This window comes from Triplophysa dalaica, chromosome 23 (assembly GCF_015846415.1).
Source record: "Triplophysa dalaica isolate WHDGS20190420 chromosome 23, ASM1584641v1, whole genome shotgun sequence".
Lineage (NCBI taxonomy): Eukaryota > Metazoa > Chordata > Actinopteri > Cypriniformes > Nemacheilidae > Triplophysa > Triplophysa dalaica.
The window spans coordinates 13960352-13980553 of NC_079564.1; the positions used below are offsets into that span (position 1 = coordinate 13960352).

A 20202-nucleotide genomic window follows, 5' to 3' on the forward strand; every position below is an offset into this window, starting at 1 on the left:
GTTCATGTACAGTACGTTGGTATTTTAAACAAACGGCAGGAAGACTTACTGAAAGCGGATGAAGTTTTTCATCAAATATATCTAACAGCATTCGACCGTCAACATTTCTGAAGGGAGAGGAGTGACATTAGATACGGCAGAATGTGAAAGGTGATATTTAGATATGCAATACACAACATTGAAAACATCAAGCTTTAAAAATGAAATGTACTTAATAGGGCTATCACGGTATTATCTCGATATTTATCTAAATTGAAATAAATGGAAATAAATGATGCCATCAGTGAAATTCTTTATTATTTTGGTGTTTGTTTGATATTTGGTCAATTAATCACACTTAAAATGAAAGCGTGTGTAGGAAGAGAAAGAGTTTGTAACCATTGTAATTGTTATGGAAACTTTTGGATTTGGGTGCTGAATTTATTAAAATTATGTGTAGATTTTCGATAACTGTGGTTTTTAATATCCCGATTATTGTCAATACTGATAAAATGTATACTTGTATTTAGCTCCTAAAAGTCCCAAAAGTGAAAATCAATGCACTTATAATTCATTGTATGATCTTTACTTAGAATCACTAGGTCAAATCTATTTTAATCTCAGAATGATCTATAGTGAAAATCTAACAATTTGCAAGAGAAGTTAATAATGACATATTTTTATTTTTGATCGAAATTCTAAAATATTCAAGCTGTAAAACACTTTTGTGGTTAAATTTAAACAAAGATTAGTCAATGAATGAGTACCAGAGTTATTATAGTTTTGTTTTATTAATATTTTAAATCAACTTTTATTTTTAGATTTTATGTTAAATTATCTACATTTTAAGCAATTTTCTTGCATGCTTTTGCAATTTTATAATTGATTTGGTTATTTTTATGTTGGTATGTAAGATTAATTATTACTTTTAATTTAAGTTTTTTGTGTTTTTTGTGTATTATTATAATTTTAGTGCCATAAACTTGAGGCAACATTGACATTTTTTGTTTAGTTTAAGATTTAAGGCCAGTATTTATTTGATTTCAACAACCAGAAACAATTTTAAACTTATAATAAAGAACTAAATAAGTTCATAAACAATCATGTTAAAATCTCCTTACCTTACACTTATAATGATATTTTTAGTTGACCTGTCAAATACGATTTTGCTTGAAATGTCAGAATGACATCATTTGACTTCAACACAAAAACCAGTCAAATAACTTGCATTTACATTTACGCATTTGGAAAACTTTTTTATCTTAAACATTTGTTTCTAAGTATGTGCAATCCCCTGGGATCGAACCCACGACCGCAATGCTCTTACCACTGAGCTACAGGAAAGTAAACTTCCAGTTTTACGTTTAAAATGTTGCTTATTCATTTTACAATATAAATAATACAAAAATGACAAAATAAGATAACAGTTTACTTTTAAAGGGGATTTTGTTTTTCAGATTGTTACTGTGGTCTCTGACCAAATTCCGTCAACTGTATAACTGCATTTGTTGAATGTTGTTGTCTGAATGTGGCTCTCTTGGCTTTCAAGGACGAGTACCTCTGTGACACATTACGAGTAGAATATTACCGCAAAACGGGACTCATTGTTATAACTTAGGACCAACAGCCCTTCTCTAACTCGCACACGTCTTTGCTGACAGCCGGACGATCGATATGTCTCTTACCCACAGTGCACTGCCACACATGTGGTCCAGAATGCTATTGCAACCCTTGAGTCCAGATCCATTTCAGAAACTAGATGCTGTCTTTTTAAAATATGACCCACACTGCAGGACTTCACAACTCCATTAAGCGTAAAAATGAAACAAGGTTTTACCGCTGTGCCATTCACATTTTACGGTCTGAGACCTCATAGCAATAACATCTGATGAGAGAGACCGCAATCATACCTGTTCTTTATGTGGTAGTATATTGCAAGCGCAACGCTGTAAACAGAGAAAAAAGCATGTGTAATATTCGATTATTATTATGATTATGATCTGCTTAAAATCATCATTTGGTCTGAAGCTCTCTCTCAAATCTCAACCAGGAAAAATATGGTGCATAAAGATTGGACGATCTTAATCTTAAAGACATTTAGATTTGATCTCTATCATATACAGTATGTTTGAATGTGTATTAATATGTGCTAAACTAAAGCTCTGTGTTTGTTTGGATTGCTTGAGTACCATTTGATGGTGTATTTGAGGTTGGGTTGGCTGACGGTGCTGTCGTCCAGGAAGATGGTGGAACAGGAGCTGTACTTGCGTCTTATCGGACCAGACGGATGTTGCTGAACGGATACATACAATGCAAACAAATGCATCAGTTCACAAACGTACAACAAACGGCGTTAAAACGAGGCCACCTGGAGCCCCAAACAACCCATTATCTTCTCATTTCAACAAGATTGATTCTAGCTTAATGTGTTCATGTGGGAATGTGTGTAAAACAACAAACACACACCTCAATTACAAATGCCGCTTGCCAAGACTTTTACAGCAAGATATCAAGCGAGCTATTATAAGCAACACCGATGCAAATAAATCATTACAATGTCAAAACAGATAAACAGATTTTAAGGAAATAAAGAGCAATATATGCTTGGTATACTTTACCTTCGACTCCGCAATGTGTGTTAACTTGCAAAATAATAAAAGACGTTAAAACAGGAACAAAGCGTAAGCTGTTCATTGCAAGTATTCATCGGTATGAATAGCATGCAATAATGAAATAAAGAAAATGAAGCCATGCAAACTGAATTATGTATAGAATTGAAGAATTTAAAAGAAGTGTAAGAATGGTAAAGGTGCGAGAAACGAGCGGTGAGAGTCATGCAATATGAGTTTCCACATTCAGAGGTATTGGATTTGATTAGTTCCGTGGGTGTTGTGCCTCTCGAGGGAGATGCTTTTACTGCAGGCACACAATGAGCTTTCTAAAATGAAACAAGCAACATCACTGATGGTACTTACATGGTTGACATACAGACTTTTCCTTTTCTCCCGAACTGAAAAGAAAAAAAAATTAGTCATGAAACACTGATCAAAATACAGTACCAAGATTCGCTGTGATTAGATTAAGCAGCAGATAGGGGGCAGCCTTTCCTCTCTCGCTTAAAAAGTGGTCAAGAATAGGCGACCAAAAAAGACAAAAATGTTAATATTTCACTTTTGTTATTAAATTTATTTTTTATATTTCTGTTTTATGAGGCAAGATGTGAATCATAAAAAGTATTATTATTAAAAAATGTAAGAATGAAAGCCCAACACTAACCCCACCCCTAAACAAAACCGTCAATGGGGTGAGAGCAATCGATTGTCAGAAAAAATTGAAATCATTCAAATAAATACAAATTACCCACCAATATGCTAGAACTAAAAAAAAGTTACCAATTCATATAAGACTGTATTGACTACCACAACTGTTTGCAAAGTTCTTAGTATTAAGCTCCATCATAAGGTTCTGTTATACGCCGCAGTATAAAAATGAATAACTGTCAGTCGTTTTTTTCCTGCAAACATTAACCTGCGTGGCAATGATGTTACGCATTAGGGATTTTGACAGCAGTGTTGCTGGCACGAGCCGAGTTGAGAATAGCTCAGTATGGAGGCGTAATATAACGTATTAAGAGAGTTTGTGTTCTGGTGATGTTTGCACAGGGTTTAGTCTTTGAACTGATGTTGTACACCGACTAAGCTGCAAAGCTTCATGGAACGCTCTTTATTTATTTGTCTTTATGGAGTTCTGTAGGTCTCGTTCCAGTGACAGTGTTTTAAACGTGGGCATATATCATGAAAAACAAGATTTCCATTGCTCTTTAAAATAGAGTTTGATATACTACATAGACAGACTATAAAATTCACGCAAAGCTTCCTCTCCAGTCCAACAGTCCTGTAAATAACACAGTACCGTGAGCTTATGACTTGTGAACCAATCATAACAGAAGTCATTAGCATATACACTTTTATAGTCCCAGTGAAATAAATAAATTTCATGAAATTTTGCAGCGTTTATTGTTCATAGTTTATCAATGTGGGTCATTCTCTTTTTCACTATCCGTCTTAAATGACTTCTGTTTGACGGCTTGGGCGGAGCATCCGTTAACTCCTCCTCTTCAACAGTTAGTACATCCAATCAATTCGCAGAGAAAGACGAACCACATGGCCACTATTCTCATTCAAAATTCTATTCAGCTGGGAAATGCGTCAAAATACAGATGTAAAAACTTCAGGTTCACAGGGACTTTAAAGGTAGACTAACAAAAACAGCCTGTTCAACTGCATACAAATCGTACAAATGTACACTTATAATGTATATCTTTAAGACGTCTTACCCATAAGCCCATTCTATTAGTAACAAAATTCATTGAGAAACCTGAAGAAATGAACTTACGATTATCTTCCAATGGACTGAGTGGGTGGGGCTTGTTAACTTGATTGACAGACGATGTGTTTACAGTCTGAGCCATAGTTTTTATGGATGGCACAGATGAGAGTGAAGGTGAAAATGAAGAGTCCATGACTTTGGATAGCACACAAATCTTAGATTAAACATCAGCTCTGTTGAACTAAACTATGGTACTAAAGACCCACAGAGACATCACAGCATACACACAAACCAACAGCTGCAAAGCCAGACAAACAGAGCCGTTTAGAAAAGCACTGCCAACATGCTTTGAATTTGTTTACTTGACAACTTTACTGAAATGGGAAAAAATAGACTTGCAGATTCATTTGAATCATTCCTGAATAATGTTGCTTGTAGCCCGTTTTGTGGAATAATCCTGGTAAATTGCCGTAAATTTACCAGAAACGTTTAAGAAACCTTTTACCCATCAGCACCAAAATACCAGTAAACTCTGTGATGTCACTCGGTTTCCGTTAAACCGCTGCGGTGACACTGTTGTTGTGTGTGAAAACACAAATGGGGAATGACTTTTATCTGAATGTACAGAGTCTACATTTATGTTGTTGTTTTCATTTCTGTGGCAAATGTTACTTGTTATGCCTCTTGACCACCTGCATTGTATTAGGTTATCGTACATCCAGATGGTTTTCATCAAGGAATGAACTCTGTCAGGATGATCTTGTCACACTGAACAGGTTTCTTTGGCAACAAACAGCTGGCCATACATTGTCCTAGTTATCATATGGCCGATTACATTATTATTGTTGTTGTACATTAAATATTGATACGATTTTTTTGTAACTATAAGTTGTGTTTTCGGACTTTTCCACACCACTAATCCTCTCACGGAGTACGTTTACATATAGAAAGAAACGGATATATATCAAAAATCTGCTTAAAAAGAAACCTCTCTTCACGTGTTTGCATGCATGGTATTAAGGCAGCTACGCAGAAAACCATGTTTACATGGAAGCTTAAGACTTGCCAGGTTTCTCGCACGCAGTGACGTCATCATCGATAGTCTGTATAGTAATTAAAAATGCAGCGGGATAACAGTCAGACGCTGTATTTTTATATTTCTTCTCATGTCCGCAGTACCTGCATATGCAACAATAGTTCGTCATTTTTACGTTTTCTACATCAACTGCATGATTCGAGAGCGGACTTTCATGCATTATTTTACAATTACTTCCATTTGGGAATTTTTCAATTATTGTGGTTTGGTAGTCATTGTTTAAAAGCTTAACACTAACATTACATTATCTCTTCTCTACCTTACGGTTATAAATTATGAACCAGTAAGGTAAGTGCGCCAATAAACAACCTGAGCACAGCCTAATAATAATGCCGTAAAGCAGGTGATGGGCGGACGTTGTAAACCTACCCACACACCAAAATTACAAGTGTGATTACAGCCATAGAGAGATGCTCAGGTAGCAGCGGCAGTGAAATTTGTCCGCATAAGAGTTGTCCTACCGCTTAAATAATGTTCGATTATTTTGAGGTCGACAAACTTTCTAGTGTTGCTACAACTGCTATCGGCGCCAACTTTTTATAAAGGTTGCTAACACATGATGTCTTGGTCATTTACAAGACCGTATATTTGAAAAGGGTGGGCTTGTTTGAAATAAAATACACATTTATACATTAGGGGTTCAAAATTGTACTTTTATTCACTATTTTTAGTTTAATTTGGCAATAACCTTTTTTTAAGGAAACAAAAAAATATAAGTCACGTTTATATTTTCTAACTCATTTGTTTGTACACTACCAGTTTTTGGACACGAGTGAATTGTTTCTTCTTATTAACATGTTGATCTGAATGTGCATGCTTAAATGACGTAAATGCAATATTTTTCACGACAAAACTAACATTTTATTTATTAAAAATGCTTCTGGAATGGATGACTTTGATTGAATAATGAAGAAAGAACAGCTAGTAAGATCTCAGAAAAGATGTGAACTCCTTTAATCTAGCTTTGAATGTGACACAAAACACGGCTTGTTCTAATGGGATTGTGACATCGCACCGCATCCTGTGTTGAAAAAATGTAAAATTAGAATGGGTTCTAATGCGTTCCATTGGCTTTGTTCGCGTCCAGTGTAGACACAGTGTTAGAACTGTTTCGCTTTGTATTAAGTAATAATGTCGTAATGAAGTTTGGCCATGTGTTTAATAGTCTCTTTAAAGAACTTTAACGCCTTTGTTCGAATATAGTTGAGTACCTTAACTGCTTTTGCAAAAGCGTAACCACAGCTACGAGTTTTAATTTATCTTGCTTAAAGCCACAGTCAGACTTGACTTTGAGCATGTGAAGATCGTTCAGACGGTCGTACGAAAATGGGCGGGCAGGATTCCTCCATTTTTTACATTTCTGTATCGAGAGGTCACTCTGTGACATTTTGATCTTCTATTGGTCACACAAACTCACGTGACGCCGATTCTCAGGTCAGTGTTAACCAAACTTGAACTTTGTCAAGCGAAATGCGAAGTATCGTTAGACGGCCTTGCGTTTCCGGTCTGTCGCAATCGCATGCATGTGAATGGAAGTCGATGGAGGGAAAAGTCAAGTGTGACCGCGGCTTAACACTGCTGTACAATATGAACACATAGCAGCCTGAGGCATGATATAAAACTATAAAGCTTCAACAGAACACATAGCAGCAGACCAACAGACACGTTGAGGCTAAACATACCTTTCTTGTTGGGTAAAATAACTGTAAAACAAAGAGGGCAGTGATTTCTAAATTAAATTCTTAAACACAGTTTCTATCTACTGAATTATCCCTTTATAATGTCATGGAAGCCATGTGCCAGTAGCATAACATCACACTAATAACTCCCAAAGAAACAAGGCTAATATCATAACATTAGATCCGCTAGAAATATCGCCTGCTGGCTAACTCAGACAGTTTCAACAAACCATCATCGCCCAGAGGCATCAAATTAAATACAACAAGAAGGATCTCTGAGGAGGGAATGTTTGGTCTGACTAAGTGTCGGCCATCTGTGTTCTTGTCCCTTTCGTTTGCACTGAATTTAAGGCATCCCGAGCTAAGCTTTCGATATAATTAACGTTCCCTTCCAGCATGCAGGCCTAAAGGGAATCTATCCCACTCATCTGTGAGTCAGGAAACCTGGACACTCTCTCACCGTCTGTTTGGGACTTGCTGAGAAAGATGGTGCTGGCACGCGGGTGGTCCGAAGGGTTGTACTCCATGTTGAGTTCTGAGGAGGGGAGAAAAAAAGACTATTTAAGACAGAGGCTTGTGTTTTTAATAGAATGATCAAAACATTGTTTCTAAGGAAGTGCTGGCAAACATTGAATCAGGCAAACCAAAACATTGACAAGCTGTTGTGTACACACAGCTTTGAGATAAGAAACATGTCAGGGAACGACTGACCGCATGAAATCTGGGATAATAGCTTTTTATCACATACATATATTTTTTTGAACTGTTCCTCAATACATTTACAGATTGTTGTACTTAAAAAAGTGAATATAAACTTGTTTTCTTTGCAGTATTTGAGGTCTGAAAGAATACAGAGCATCTTTTCTGGTATTTTCACCTGTTTATCCAGTTTTGTTTTTTCTGCAATGCAAATAGAAACAATCTTTTTAGATAAATAATTGTCAGTACTTCACCAAATAATACAAAAATAACCTATAAGTATCTATAAATAGTAAATTCTGAAGAATTTTTTTCATGGCTGTGTGTACTCCTGAATAATTGTGATGTTCATCAAAATATTGCCCTGCACTGAAAACTTTCTTGAAGACAAAGTTTTTAGTAAATAAGCCATATTTCGTATGTCTCTGAAATGTTATAAGCACCAAACCAGATTTTTGTTAATGTTGCTTTTAAAAAATGATTTTCAACCAATTTTGTCATTTTATAAAAATCATGCTACAAACCGTTTCCGTTTGCTGATGAAAGTCGAAATGCAAAGTACAGAAAAGCACATAGAAACGGTGTTCTTCAAAGTAAGCTTTGGTCATTACATTAAGCATATTATTATTCAAATATTGTAGACAATTAGGATATTCCAGACTAACAGAAAATTTGCAAACTTTGCTCAAAGTGCATACTGTATAATAAAAGAGTTCTATAGTAACAACCAATCAAAAAATACCTGCCACCGTATCATTGGGCGTTACCCTGGCTATGCAATTTTCAAACACTAGGGGGCAGAGCAATGACTATAGGAACCACAGCTTAAAAAACCCCATAAAATAAGGGCTATAGTGTGCATTGAGTGTGAAAGATAAATAGGCATAAAAACTATGATTTCACAAACCTGCATTTCCCTTATAAGCATCATGCAAATGCAAAGTAATGGATCTTTCAGGGGAGTTCAAGCGCATCATGCTGTATGTTTCCCCCGGCGGCTGCTTGAATTTAGACTAGGGAAATATGTTAAGACTGGGTCTCACACAACATGATACACAATCCTCTGTTGTTACCTCCCAATGATAGCCCTGCTTTAAACTGGAAACAGCCATAAAGGAAATTAAAGAATAATTTAAAACATTAACACATGGCCACCGCACCGATACAGAGTGCAACAGAGACTTTCTTTTATCTTTCACACATTCCCACCCTTTCAGACACACATTGTGATTTCCTCGCCTGTTCAGCAGCACATGCACACAGATGATGTCATGAGAGGAAAAGTGGCACGCCCAAGCCAGAAAAAAGGAAATCCAAGAGGTCAGAGCTTCTAAACGTAAACCAGTCAATGCTAAACACATAGTGTCCTGATTCTAAATGTCATCCATACTGTAGAGTTTGTGTGACAGTTGTGACATGCTAAAATCTGCAAAATTTGAAAACTGTGATCGAGAAATTAGCCATCGCCTGGCTCACAGACAGCGGGCCATCTGAGCAGGCGAGTGTATTGTGTTGGTTGTCTTTTGAAGCGCCGTCTTTTGTTTGGGAGAAGCACTTGAATCTGAAAGGACTGTCGCCTGTGAGACATATAGAGGATTTGTCCGGGAGAAAAAGGGTGATGTATAGAAATGTATGGCTGGTCACAGAAAGGTCTGTGGCTATTAGAAAATATATATTAGCTATGGCTGGGCAATAGGACCGTTCAATGTACTGTATAAAGCATTTCAGTGATATAAAATGACCAAAGTTTGGTCTAATATTGTTGACATATGCACTGTACACAATTAGTGTACATGATGTTTTCTGTTGATTGAGAAAATAAGTGTGGTGAAAATATTTTTCTATGATGCGAGTCATTTCCTCTTTTCCTGTGACTCCACCCTCTGTATATTGTGAGGAGAGGTCAGAGGTTTAGAGAGTAGAGTCTATACACCCCAGCACTTCTCACAGTCATGAAGGATCTGCTCCAGCACACACGATGGATGACACACTACACAATCTGTACATGTCCAATTAGATTCATCATACACATATGTGTCCGTATTAACAGTTTTCAAAATCCATATGGGTTTTGAAAACTGTGCAGCCACAGAAAAAAATATGAATCAATGGGATCATAACCATGACAAAGTTTAACCCTCACTACTTTTTACAATCCAATAAAGTCACGGTCTACATGATTCCCACTAGGCGATGTATTGAAAAAATGTACAATGCATTGAATGTTTTATTTTTGCTGGCAATTTTTTTTTGCATTGGGATTAAGCTTTTTATATTTGCACGTTTAAATTAAAAAGTAGAACTACTAGACCCCCCAAAAAAATTCTGTCATCATTTAGAGTTGTTCCAAACCTGTAAAAATGTCTTTGGTTGAACACAAAGATATTTGAAAGAAGGCTAGCAACTGAGATTTCTGGGGCACCATTAGTTACCATAAACGAAAAAATGATTGTATTTTTTGTTCTGTTGAAGAATTTAGGAAAGCAAACAGTTCAAGACAACCCTTCTATTTTTTTCAACTTTTGGTGCCCCCAAAATCTCTGTTGCTAACATTCTTCCAAATATCTGTCTTTGTGTCTAACAGAACAAAGACATTTATACAGATTTGGAACAACTTGAGGTTGAGTAAATGAGGACAGCATTTTTATTTTGGGGTGAACTATCCCTTTCTCAACTCTGGCCTGTGAGATCCAATTTCCTGCAGAGCACTAAATCTGATAAAACACACCTGAACAGGCTAATCATCGTCTCCAGGAATAGGCGCGTTCAACTTAATGCACCGCTGTGCTGCACAAATCTATGGGTGTTTGACATTAAAGCGGCCCTAATAAATGGGGTTTCTGTCAATCTCATATTAATCTTAAATACCTATAGATTAGTATTGCATACGTCGTATTTTCGAAGAGTAATTAGTTTGATCACATTTATAAAAGATAGAAACAGCTGTACGATTACTTCCAAAATCATATGGCACGTGCAGGGGGAGGGGTAGGCTGAACTAAAGCACATTTCACTCATCATTTCAATCAGTTTCACTCACTGCATGTGGTTCATGTCCGGCATCTTTTAGAGCTGGGATGGCTCCATATATCAGTTTCAAACGATCTCCAAATCCAGTGTTATATCAACCATTATATAACCTTCATCACCCAAATGCAGTGAACAAACAAACACCTGAACTTCGCGAACATATACTGGCACATGCTTTTCCGGGAGAATTGTCCAATAAGGGGCAAAAAAAATTGTTACAAACAGTTTTTTATGTTCGAAAAAAAGTTTCCGAAACGCGTACGATTGCTGGGGGAGTTTATCGAGAACAGAAATACTATATAAAACACCCAACTCATTATTTGACAAGTCGACCATATTAAGCATGAGAGACAGCATGTTTAACATTGAAAAGAAGTCAAAATGCATGACACATCGTTGCAGCACCCCTTTTAAGTACCACGAGAGCAATTCAAGTTTCGAGAATCGGTCTCGCGGTAATTTAGTGAGAAACACCACGCAATCTATGCAGCACCACATTAAGTTGAACGCGCCTATTCTTGGAAACCAATCGATTTTATGAGAGATTTCCAGTTGTTTTTTTTGTTTAAAAAAGATAACATAGCTGTCCATTGTAGTGACATCTATGCATAAAAAGGTTTTAAGTAAAGTAAAATATCATTTAAAATGTGATGCCTTTTAAAACACACCGACATTTTTTGTTTTTTTACTCGTCAATTAGGTCAGTAAATGTTTCTGACCTGAATTACAGCTCAGTTTCGCCACACCAGCTGTGCCCTAACATCGGCCAGCCAAACAGCATCTGCCTGTGTGTATGACCAGCTGATACCCACCGGCCTGCCTGGCACAAGTGCCCAAAGCTAACAGCATTGCCCCCGTAGTGACTGACACATTCAGGATACACACAGTGTCAGACCAGCAGAGAAGAACACAACCACATGAAGATGTCCAGGATTGGACCAGATAAATGGCCACTACTGTCTATGGCAATATGGCACAGGCACATTATCTCCAACACATCTACTCGTCTAAATCGGATGCTGCAACAAAAATACGTTTTGGTTGGAGAATCTTCAGGTTTACTTCTGGAGAATCTGCAGCCCTGAGTGGCAAGAGAACTGATGTTTTATCTTGAAAAGGGTCATACTGTTAAATGATGTCACCATCAAGCAGAAAGTGATCTACTCTATGTGTGTAGAACAGCTTTCTTTACCAATCCTACCGAGTGCTTTGCCTCTCACCATAGTCAGAGACCTTCTCAGGAGCTTGTATATCAGCTATTTAAAGAAAATCTCAAGACAGCTCAGCCAAATATCTTAAATGTGTTACTTCTTTCAGGGCTTCGTTTTTTCTTTAACTCAAGTTATAATGTGTGCATGTGCACCAATGCTAAACAAATAATCTAACACACATAATTCACTAGATTCTAAAAAGGCATTGTACATGATAACATATTTACATATTTTCCAAATAAGTGTTATAAAATCTTTAAGATGATCTAAAAATACTTGCATTCCACCCACCGCTCTGTTTTATGAAAATACGGTAAAGCGGCTTATTCAAATCCTTTAGAGCTCCTGGAATCATTTCTAATATGAAAGAAAACCCAAGTATCATGACTTAATCACGTGTGGAGAGGTAAACCAATCAGGACCGTGCATTCAGGTGGGTTATGTCAAGTAAAGTAATTCAAGTAAGTGGCGCTAGGATGTGGAAACCTGTAGGGAAATAGTATTCATTTATTTTATTTTGGGGTGGTGAAGTTTTAAATAAAAATGTATACATTATTAAGACAAAATGAATCATTTTCAAATGCAAGACGATCAAAAGGCGTGAAAAGTGTTAACAGACATCCATCATCCATAAAACAACCAGAGCCAAATACAGCGATAAAACATCAACATGATGGTGCAATAAATCATTGGGTGTGTTGTAAAGACAGCTGGTGTCAGAAGCGAGATAACAGGACAGTTTCTGGGCATCATGCTCACAGCACACACACAAACACATACACACAGAAATGTGGAAAGTGCCACCTGGCCATAATTCCTAATTACCAAACACTGACACAAAACCACATCATAAGATCCCAAAAAACACAATGTCCAATTGTCATACGAGTTGCTCAAGGAAATTCTGAATATTTCCTTCTATTTTATGAAGCAACAACTGGTCTTATTACAGGCCTGTTCCATTAACTTAAGTCTGATAACAGTTTCAGCGAAATTAAAAAACTGTGTTCCACATCAATAAATGTTGATCTCCATTAACAGCATTACAATTTACCATTATTTCACAGAGCTTAATCTGAACTTTAAATTATGCTGAGCCCAAAACATTCCTGTAAGATCATTTAGCTATACCCAAAAAGACTCAAGGTTTATGAAATACGAACCACTGAACAAACTCAAACATCACCATTTCTGTTGATCAGGCTCTTTGAGTAGAATGTGAACATTGGGGTGTGTTCACACATGAGAAGTTTTTGGTGGTATGCTTACTCTGTCAATGTGGTTCTTTTGAATATCTAGTAGCACTTCTATCAGAAGCTTGTGTTTACAACAAAAAGCGGACAGAGAACTGAAAAGTTGGGTCTTATGCTGGGTTCACACCAAACGTGAACAACCGCGTTGCACATTCTTTTACTCACAGGAAAAGTTGATTATTTGACACAAGACACAATTTTCAACTTGCGCGAAAGACGATATTGACGTGCCATTCACGTCATTCATATCGCCTGCCGGGAATTTGCGTATATTCACGTCTTTGCATTGACTGTGTATGTAATTTACTCATGCAAATCGCATAGATCGCATTTGGTATGAACCCAGCATTAGTCCCTTTCCCAAAAAACTATGGTCCGATCGGACTGAAATATAAATGAAGATATGAAAAAAAATCTAAATAATTTAGTTCCCTCACAAATTATATGTGAAAAAAAGACCAATCAGGTTATTATCTTATGTGACCATATGTTCCGTATTTTAAGGTATGGTTTTCAAAGTTTTCAAGTCAGTGTGAAAGCAAAGGGAACTATTTGCTTTTTGTCGGGACAGAAATAACTAAAAAAGCCTAACTACAAGTATTAACGCACAAAGTCTGATAGCATAAGGAACTATGAAGAAAGCGGATTTAACATTGTAATATGTTTGTTCATAACATGTATGTTCGTAATTGAACACACAAGTTCAAGTGTATACTGTAGACCCCTTGGATAAAAATCATACATAAATGTCCATTTAGCTTGCAAAATACAATAACTTCCCTGCACACTAAACAGGAAGAAATGGTGTCCACATAACACACCAGACTAGAGGTCTGCATTCCCGCGGCTATCCCGCGGGAACCGCGGGACCCGACCAGAGTTCTTGCGACGTGGGATACATTTCCAAATTAAATGCGGTAGCGGTCGGGAACTTTGGTGTTATTTGAACGGGAACGGGCGGTCTAAAAACATCCCGTTCCCGTCGTCCTTTCAGAACTACATGTCTTCACTCATTCTTATCAACCACAATTAGGGCCTACAGTCTGCACTTAGGACTATTGTGCACGCGCTGCAAACATGGACCGGTGCTTTCTGCGTTATGCATTTTTCGCAAGGTCCATGCACGCAGCATTTATGCGCAGCGGATGCGCTGTCCTTGAAGGATGTTCAACATGGACTGGAAAACAGTCAGTTTACTGCTAAGAACCCACGTCAGGCAAGTCTGATGTATGGGAGTCTTTTTCGTTTTTTATAGACGCAGATGGAAAAAAATACCCTTTTTGCTTTGAATAAAAAGAACAAATTATTAACAGACATTTTTTTCTGCAACACGTGTTCCTTTTGTGTTGACGGCTAAGTGATAAAAGCATCTTGACAAGACGAATACAAATAAATATGTTTTGTACAACCAACAGTTTTATTTGTTATTTCTCTCTTTCAGTGGTGGAAATTTAAATGTGATATTGTGGAAAAGATATTTAAATTTAGCGGGAACGGTCAGGTCGGGAAGATTTTTTTTCTAAGCGGATAGCGGGTAAACAAAGAGTGAATACATGGCGGGAGCGGGCAGGTGCGGAATATAACCTTGCGGGAGCGGGCTGGAGCGGGACGAAAAAAACTGTCCCGCGCAGACCTCTACACCAGACCAACAAACAGGAAAACATCTATGATAACCATCAACAAAGATAATAGATATTTTTTAAAAGATTGTGTCTACGTTCTTAATCTGCCTGTTTGCCACCAAATTTTAATAGACAGACATTTGGACGGCAATGATATTTTAATGCGAGTCATTAGCTGGTGTAAATGAGCCATCTGTGACCTGACACATGCCTCTGTGCCCCAATCATACTTCCTGTGAGCCCATTTCCTGTCAAGAGACGACATCATATCCTCTCATTGGACACGTTTCGGCAGACAATCAATGCTGCTGAGTGAACAATGATACTTTCCATAAAAAACAACAGTGGTTTAGAACAACAAAACAACAGACTTGGACAATGCAGATGGCATGAGGTAACAGTGAGATTGTGAGGATTAGTTCATCCCGACATAGATATTCAGTCATTATTATTTCCATAATATTGTCTCTTATGTGGATCTCAAAAGTAGAAGTTTCAAAATCTCTTTCCATACTAAAAAAGGAAAATTTGTCAGACTCTGAAAAGTACAGAAGCGGTCACATGAAAAGCTAAACAAGTTAGTGTGAAGAACAGATGGAAATGAAAGTCATTTGTTACTGAATGGCTTCATTAGGGAAAAAGAAAGGCTTCATTTTTACAAAAGAAAAAAGTATTATGGGTATTAAATGACATTTGGGTTAGTAAACTGCACAACTTTGGGAGAACAATTTAATTAACAACAACGACGCACACAAAAGTGGATGGTCATTTGCTCTCAGTTTCCCTCTATAGAATGGCCAACACGTCTCCTCTAGTCTAGTCTAGTCCAAAGTCTAAATAAATCAAAGCCTTCCTTTTGTGACTGAACTGACCGCTTCAGCCATTAGGCGGAAAGAAAGTCAATTCTGTTTCCAACACTATAAAGTCTGACAGAAAAAGTGACAAATAACACAGATTCACAGATTCACACAGTCAAATCTCTCACATGCATAAACTTCTCAAATGAGATTCGCCCAGAAATAGTCCCTTGAAACATCTCGAAGCTAAAATTGCCATCATTCTATAGAAATGACAGTAAATTGAGATAAAATGTGTAATAATGTGCACTACCACCATTTTCAGAGAGTACTGTACTGTATGTATGTACACATGGGTGATGAAAGCTGTGTGTGTGTGTGTGTTTGAGAGACAGAGAGAGAGGGAGGGTTGAAGTAAGCGGTAATTATCCAGTGTTAATACTTTGTTCGGTCTTGTCGTCGCGTCCTTGACTGTCGCCTGGGCAGCAGCACCATGGAAACAGCAGATAAAAGACACAGAGCAGTTTGTTTCTTTCACTAAATGCTTCGGCCAGTATCACAGACTCTATGGTCGTTGCCTATACAATGTATTTGCTTGGGCGCTCCGCCCAGGTATATTAATGGCCGTCCAATCACATTTGGCATCACGTTTTGTCATTTTTTATCCATCCGGGATAATGACTGTGTAGTAGAGTAGGCGGGGCGAGACCGTGGTTCGAGTCCGGTGAGTAATTGTGAATTAGCGCCAGCTGTGCGCACACCGGGCTCGAATCACGTAGGAGATGGGAGCATAAAAGGAACGAGCGACCGGACCGTCGAAGAGAGAGGACCGGGCCCGAACTTATGTTATGTTTGTATTTATATTATGTTTTGTTCGCCGGCGGTCGTCCGTGAGGGGCCGCCGGCTGTTATATTACTTTATTAAATGTTTAAATGTTTGCCGGTTCCCGACTCCTTCCTTCAGTTTTATTGAGATTTACTACAGTGGTGCATAACATAAGTTCGGGCCCGGTCCTCTCTCTTCGACGGTCCGGTCGCTCGTTCCTTTTATGCTCCCATCTCCTACGTGATTCGAGCCCGGTGTGCGCACAGCTGGCGCTAATTCACAATTACTCACCGGACTCGAACCACGGTCTCGCCCCGCCTACTCTACTACAGACTGTATCTGTGATCGATTAACTAGTGGAGAAACTGTGCTTCCGTGTCTTCTGTCTTTCCTGACTTGTTTTGTGTGGGTGGCATGTGGCTGCGTCCTAAGTCTTCTTAGTTCGCATGTACTCTCTTCGGATGAGCTGCATGTGTGTGCGAGCCCTCGGCCTCTCGTCCGCGAGTGTAGTAAGATCGGTGTAGTTTATTTAACAGCCACTTGCATTTAAAATCAAAGAAGCGTTCTTAATAGAGCAACACATTGTGGAGAAAGGGCAAACAGCATATAGACGCTCTATAATGGTTGAGTTTATAAATCAGGATTATAGCAGCAGTTAAAGTGACTGCTTGTGGCATTCAGTTGTAAAATACAGTATAAGTAGACAAGATCGGAGAGTAGAAGAAAAAAAGATATCAGTGCTTACACGATGCAAACACGGCATGATGACGTCACATATATGCTAATTGGATTGTGACATCACCAGTGCAACAAGTCTGTCAAAATCCCGTGGGAAACACTGAACTGACATGATTTACTCATAATATTATAGGGGTGGGAATCATTTGGTTTGGGATTCGATTCATAATCAATTCTTGTTGTACTAATTAGCATATTTAAGGTTTAATAGGTCATCACGTCACGTTTGCGTTCAGTCATACTCGTGTTGCTACTTTGGCTTTTACTCTCACTGAGCGTTCCCACCAAACGCGACCTGCGCAAATAATTTGCGCGTAGTTGGATGCTTGAACATTTTTAGTGTACTCGCTTCATTCAGGCGTGAAATTCACATTACAAAAGATGCAAATTCACGTCATGGGAGGGGCTTCTGCCAGCCGGCTTTAGTCTCATGTATACATATATAGCTCAAATTGGGTAAAGAGTGTTTTTTACAACTTGCCAGATTGTCTGACCTTCTCATTCACTTTCTTACAAGCAAAATCCTTTTTATTCCTGTTTCGAAAAAAGTATGATGTCAGTAAAGCTCCAGGTATCCACATACAGTAACAATGATTTTGTCCTCCATTGTTGTTTTGGATTTAAGCCACCGCTTGCTACGTCATAATCACGTCACGACTAGAGCAAGCTCCTGATTGGTTTCAACTTGCCCGTAACGCTCTGTAACAAATCTCCATAAAATGGAAGGAAGGAGACGGGAACCGGCAAACATTTAAACATTTAATAAAGTAATATAACAGCCGGCGGCCCCTCATGGACGAGCGCCGGCGAACAAAACATAAATACAAACATAACACAAGTTAGGGCCCGGTCCTCTCTCTTTGACGGTCCGGTCGCTCGTTCCTTTTATATGCTCCCAATCTCCTACGTGATTCGAGCCCGGTGTGCGCACAGCTGGCGCTAATTCACAACTACTCACCGGACTCGAACCACGGTCTCGCCCCGCCTACTCTACTACATACCCCCATCACCCTTCACTGGCCAGGGGGTACCCCTGCGACTGTGCAAGCTCCCTCCCCTCCCTCGGGGGGGGGTGGGGGGTATGCAGCGACGAGAAGAGACAACGGAGACGGGAGCCCTTGGATTGACCGGAAAGAGAGAGGGGAGAGAGGAAAAGAAAGAAAAATTATAGTCCGGTTCCCCAACATGCTGCCGCTCGTTCCTCAACCAGCCGAGAGGCTCTTCCTCGCGGTGCTATGCGGTGGTGCTGGACGTCCGGTGGACGGCCCGATCCTCCTCCGCCTCCTGGCGGTTGGTGATGGCTCCTCCGTGTGAGGGCATCGGCAGCGAGTCAGTCCGCTGGCTGTTGGCAGCAGGATTCCGGCACACGGCCAACGGCGCTGACTCCTCCGATCCCTCTCGGACGGCCGCCACCCCACCTCGGCCCAGGAGCACGGCAGCGAGCTCTCCGTCCCAGCCGAATCCTCGCTCCAGAACCACCGCCTCGGGCAGCCACTGGCGGACGTCGCTCGCCCACGCTGCCCGAACTCCTCAGCACCGCGATGCCCCTCAGCAGCGAGGGCTCTCCGACAGCATGTCTCTCCTTCCTACTGGGTTTCGGCACCAATGTAACATACTTCATGAAAAGGAAGGAAGGAGGCGGGAACCGGTAGACATTAAACACAAAGTTTTAATATAAATAATACGGCCGCCGGCGAAATAACATAAACAACAAATATAAATATAAATACAAACGTAAAACATGTTCGGGCCCGGTCCTCTCTCTTCGACGGTCCGGTCGCTCGTTCCTTTTATATGCTCCCAATCTCCTACGTGATTCGAGCCCGGTGTGCGCACAGCTGGCGCTAATTCACAACTACTCACCGGACTCGAACCACGGTCTCGCCCCGCCTACTCTAGTACACGCTCAAATCGCGCAAATTGCGTCATTCATGTGAAATGCCTCATTCGTGTCGAATCGCGCCGCAGGATGTCGTATCGCGTCTTTGCATTGACAACATGTAAATAACTTGCGCTTAACGCTTCATTCGCGTTTGGTGTAAACGTTCTATTAGAAATGTCACAAATTGGATTTTAAAGTCCCCGTGAACCGGAAGTTGCGATCTTTTGATTTCCCTATTTTGAAGAACATCCAGTGAAATAGGTCTTCGAGATTTCTACGAGAAATCGCTTTGCCGCCCTCTGCGAGACGAAATCCAACGCTGTGGTCATCGGAGACTCAATCGTCCGGAACGTACGCGCCTCCTTCAATGAAGGTAAGGTGCGCACTCACTGTTTTCCTGGCGCCCGTGTTCTCGATGTGTCTGCGCAGGTAACTGCGATTCTGAAGGAGGATGCAAGAGTAGGAGCCGTAGTTCTGCACGCGGGGGTGAATGATGTGAGAATGCGGCAGTCGGAGATCCTGAAGAGGGACTTCAGGAGTCTGGTCGATACTGTTCGCAACGCATCGCCCACGGCGAGGATCATCGTATCAGGGCCGCTTCCAACTTACCGACGAGGGAACGAAAAGTTCAGTAGACTATTTATGCTTAATAATTGGTTAATGTCATGGTGTATTGAACAGAAGCTGCTCTTTGTAAATAATTTTGATCTGTTCTGGGAGCGACCAAGGCTTTTCCGCCCCGACGGGCTGCACCCCAGCAGCATTGGAGCGGAAATTCTGTCTGACAACATCTCAAAGACGCTACGCACCATTTGACTAGTAAGTACAAATTTTAACTACAGTCTGTGTTCTTCTCACCCAACTGTTAAGAATGTTACTGCTTTCAAATGCATAGAGACTGTGTCTGTCCCCCGAATAATACAACCAAATAATAATTTATTTAAAAGTCAGAGAAAAAATCTTATCATGATTAAACCAAAAGACAATATATTTAATGAGCAAAACCAACGCCTAAAGTTTGGGCTACTTAATATTAGATCACTAAATTCAAAGGCAGTTAT

General features: G+C 39.4%; 1 protein-coding gene across 4 annotated transcripts in view; it reads right to left on the reverse strand.

Annotated features, from left to right (window-relative positions):
• Positions 1-20202, reverse strand: part of ccny (cyclin Y) — a 47374-nt gene that overhangs the window by 8387 nt on the left and 18785 nt on the right. Inside the window, exons 2-8 of one of the 4 annotated variants that reach the window (XM_056738035.1) lie at positions 7544-7618; positions 7087-7107; positions 2955-2989; positions 2598-2621; positions 2169-2272; positions 1890-1925; positions 50-107 (exon numbers count right to left, since the gene is read on the reverse strand). In XM_056738035.1, coding sequence (XP_056594013.1) covers positions 50-107; positions 1890-1925; positions 2169-2272; positions 2598-2621; positions 2955-2989; positions 7087-7107; positions 7544-7618 — 353 coding nt within the window. The remainder of the gene's footprint in view (positions 1-49; positions 108-1889; positions 1926-2168; positions 2273-2597; positions 2622-2954; positions 2990-7086; positions 7108-7543; positions 7619-20202) is intronic. The other 3 variants (XM_056738036.1, XM_056738037.1, XM_056738038.1) reach the window with 3 other exon arrangements.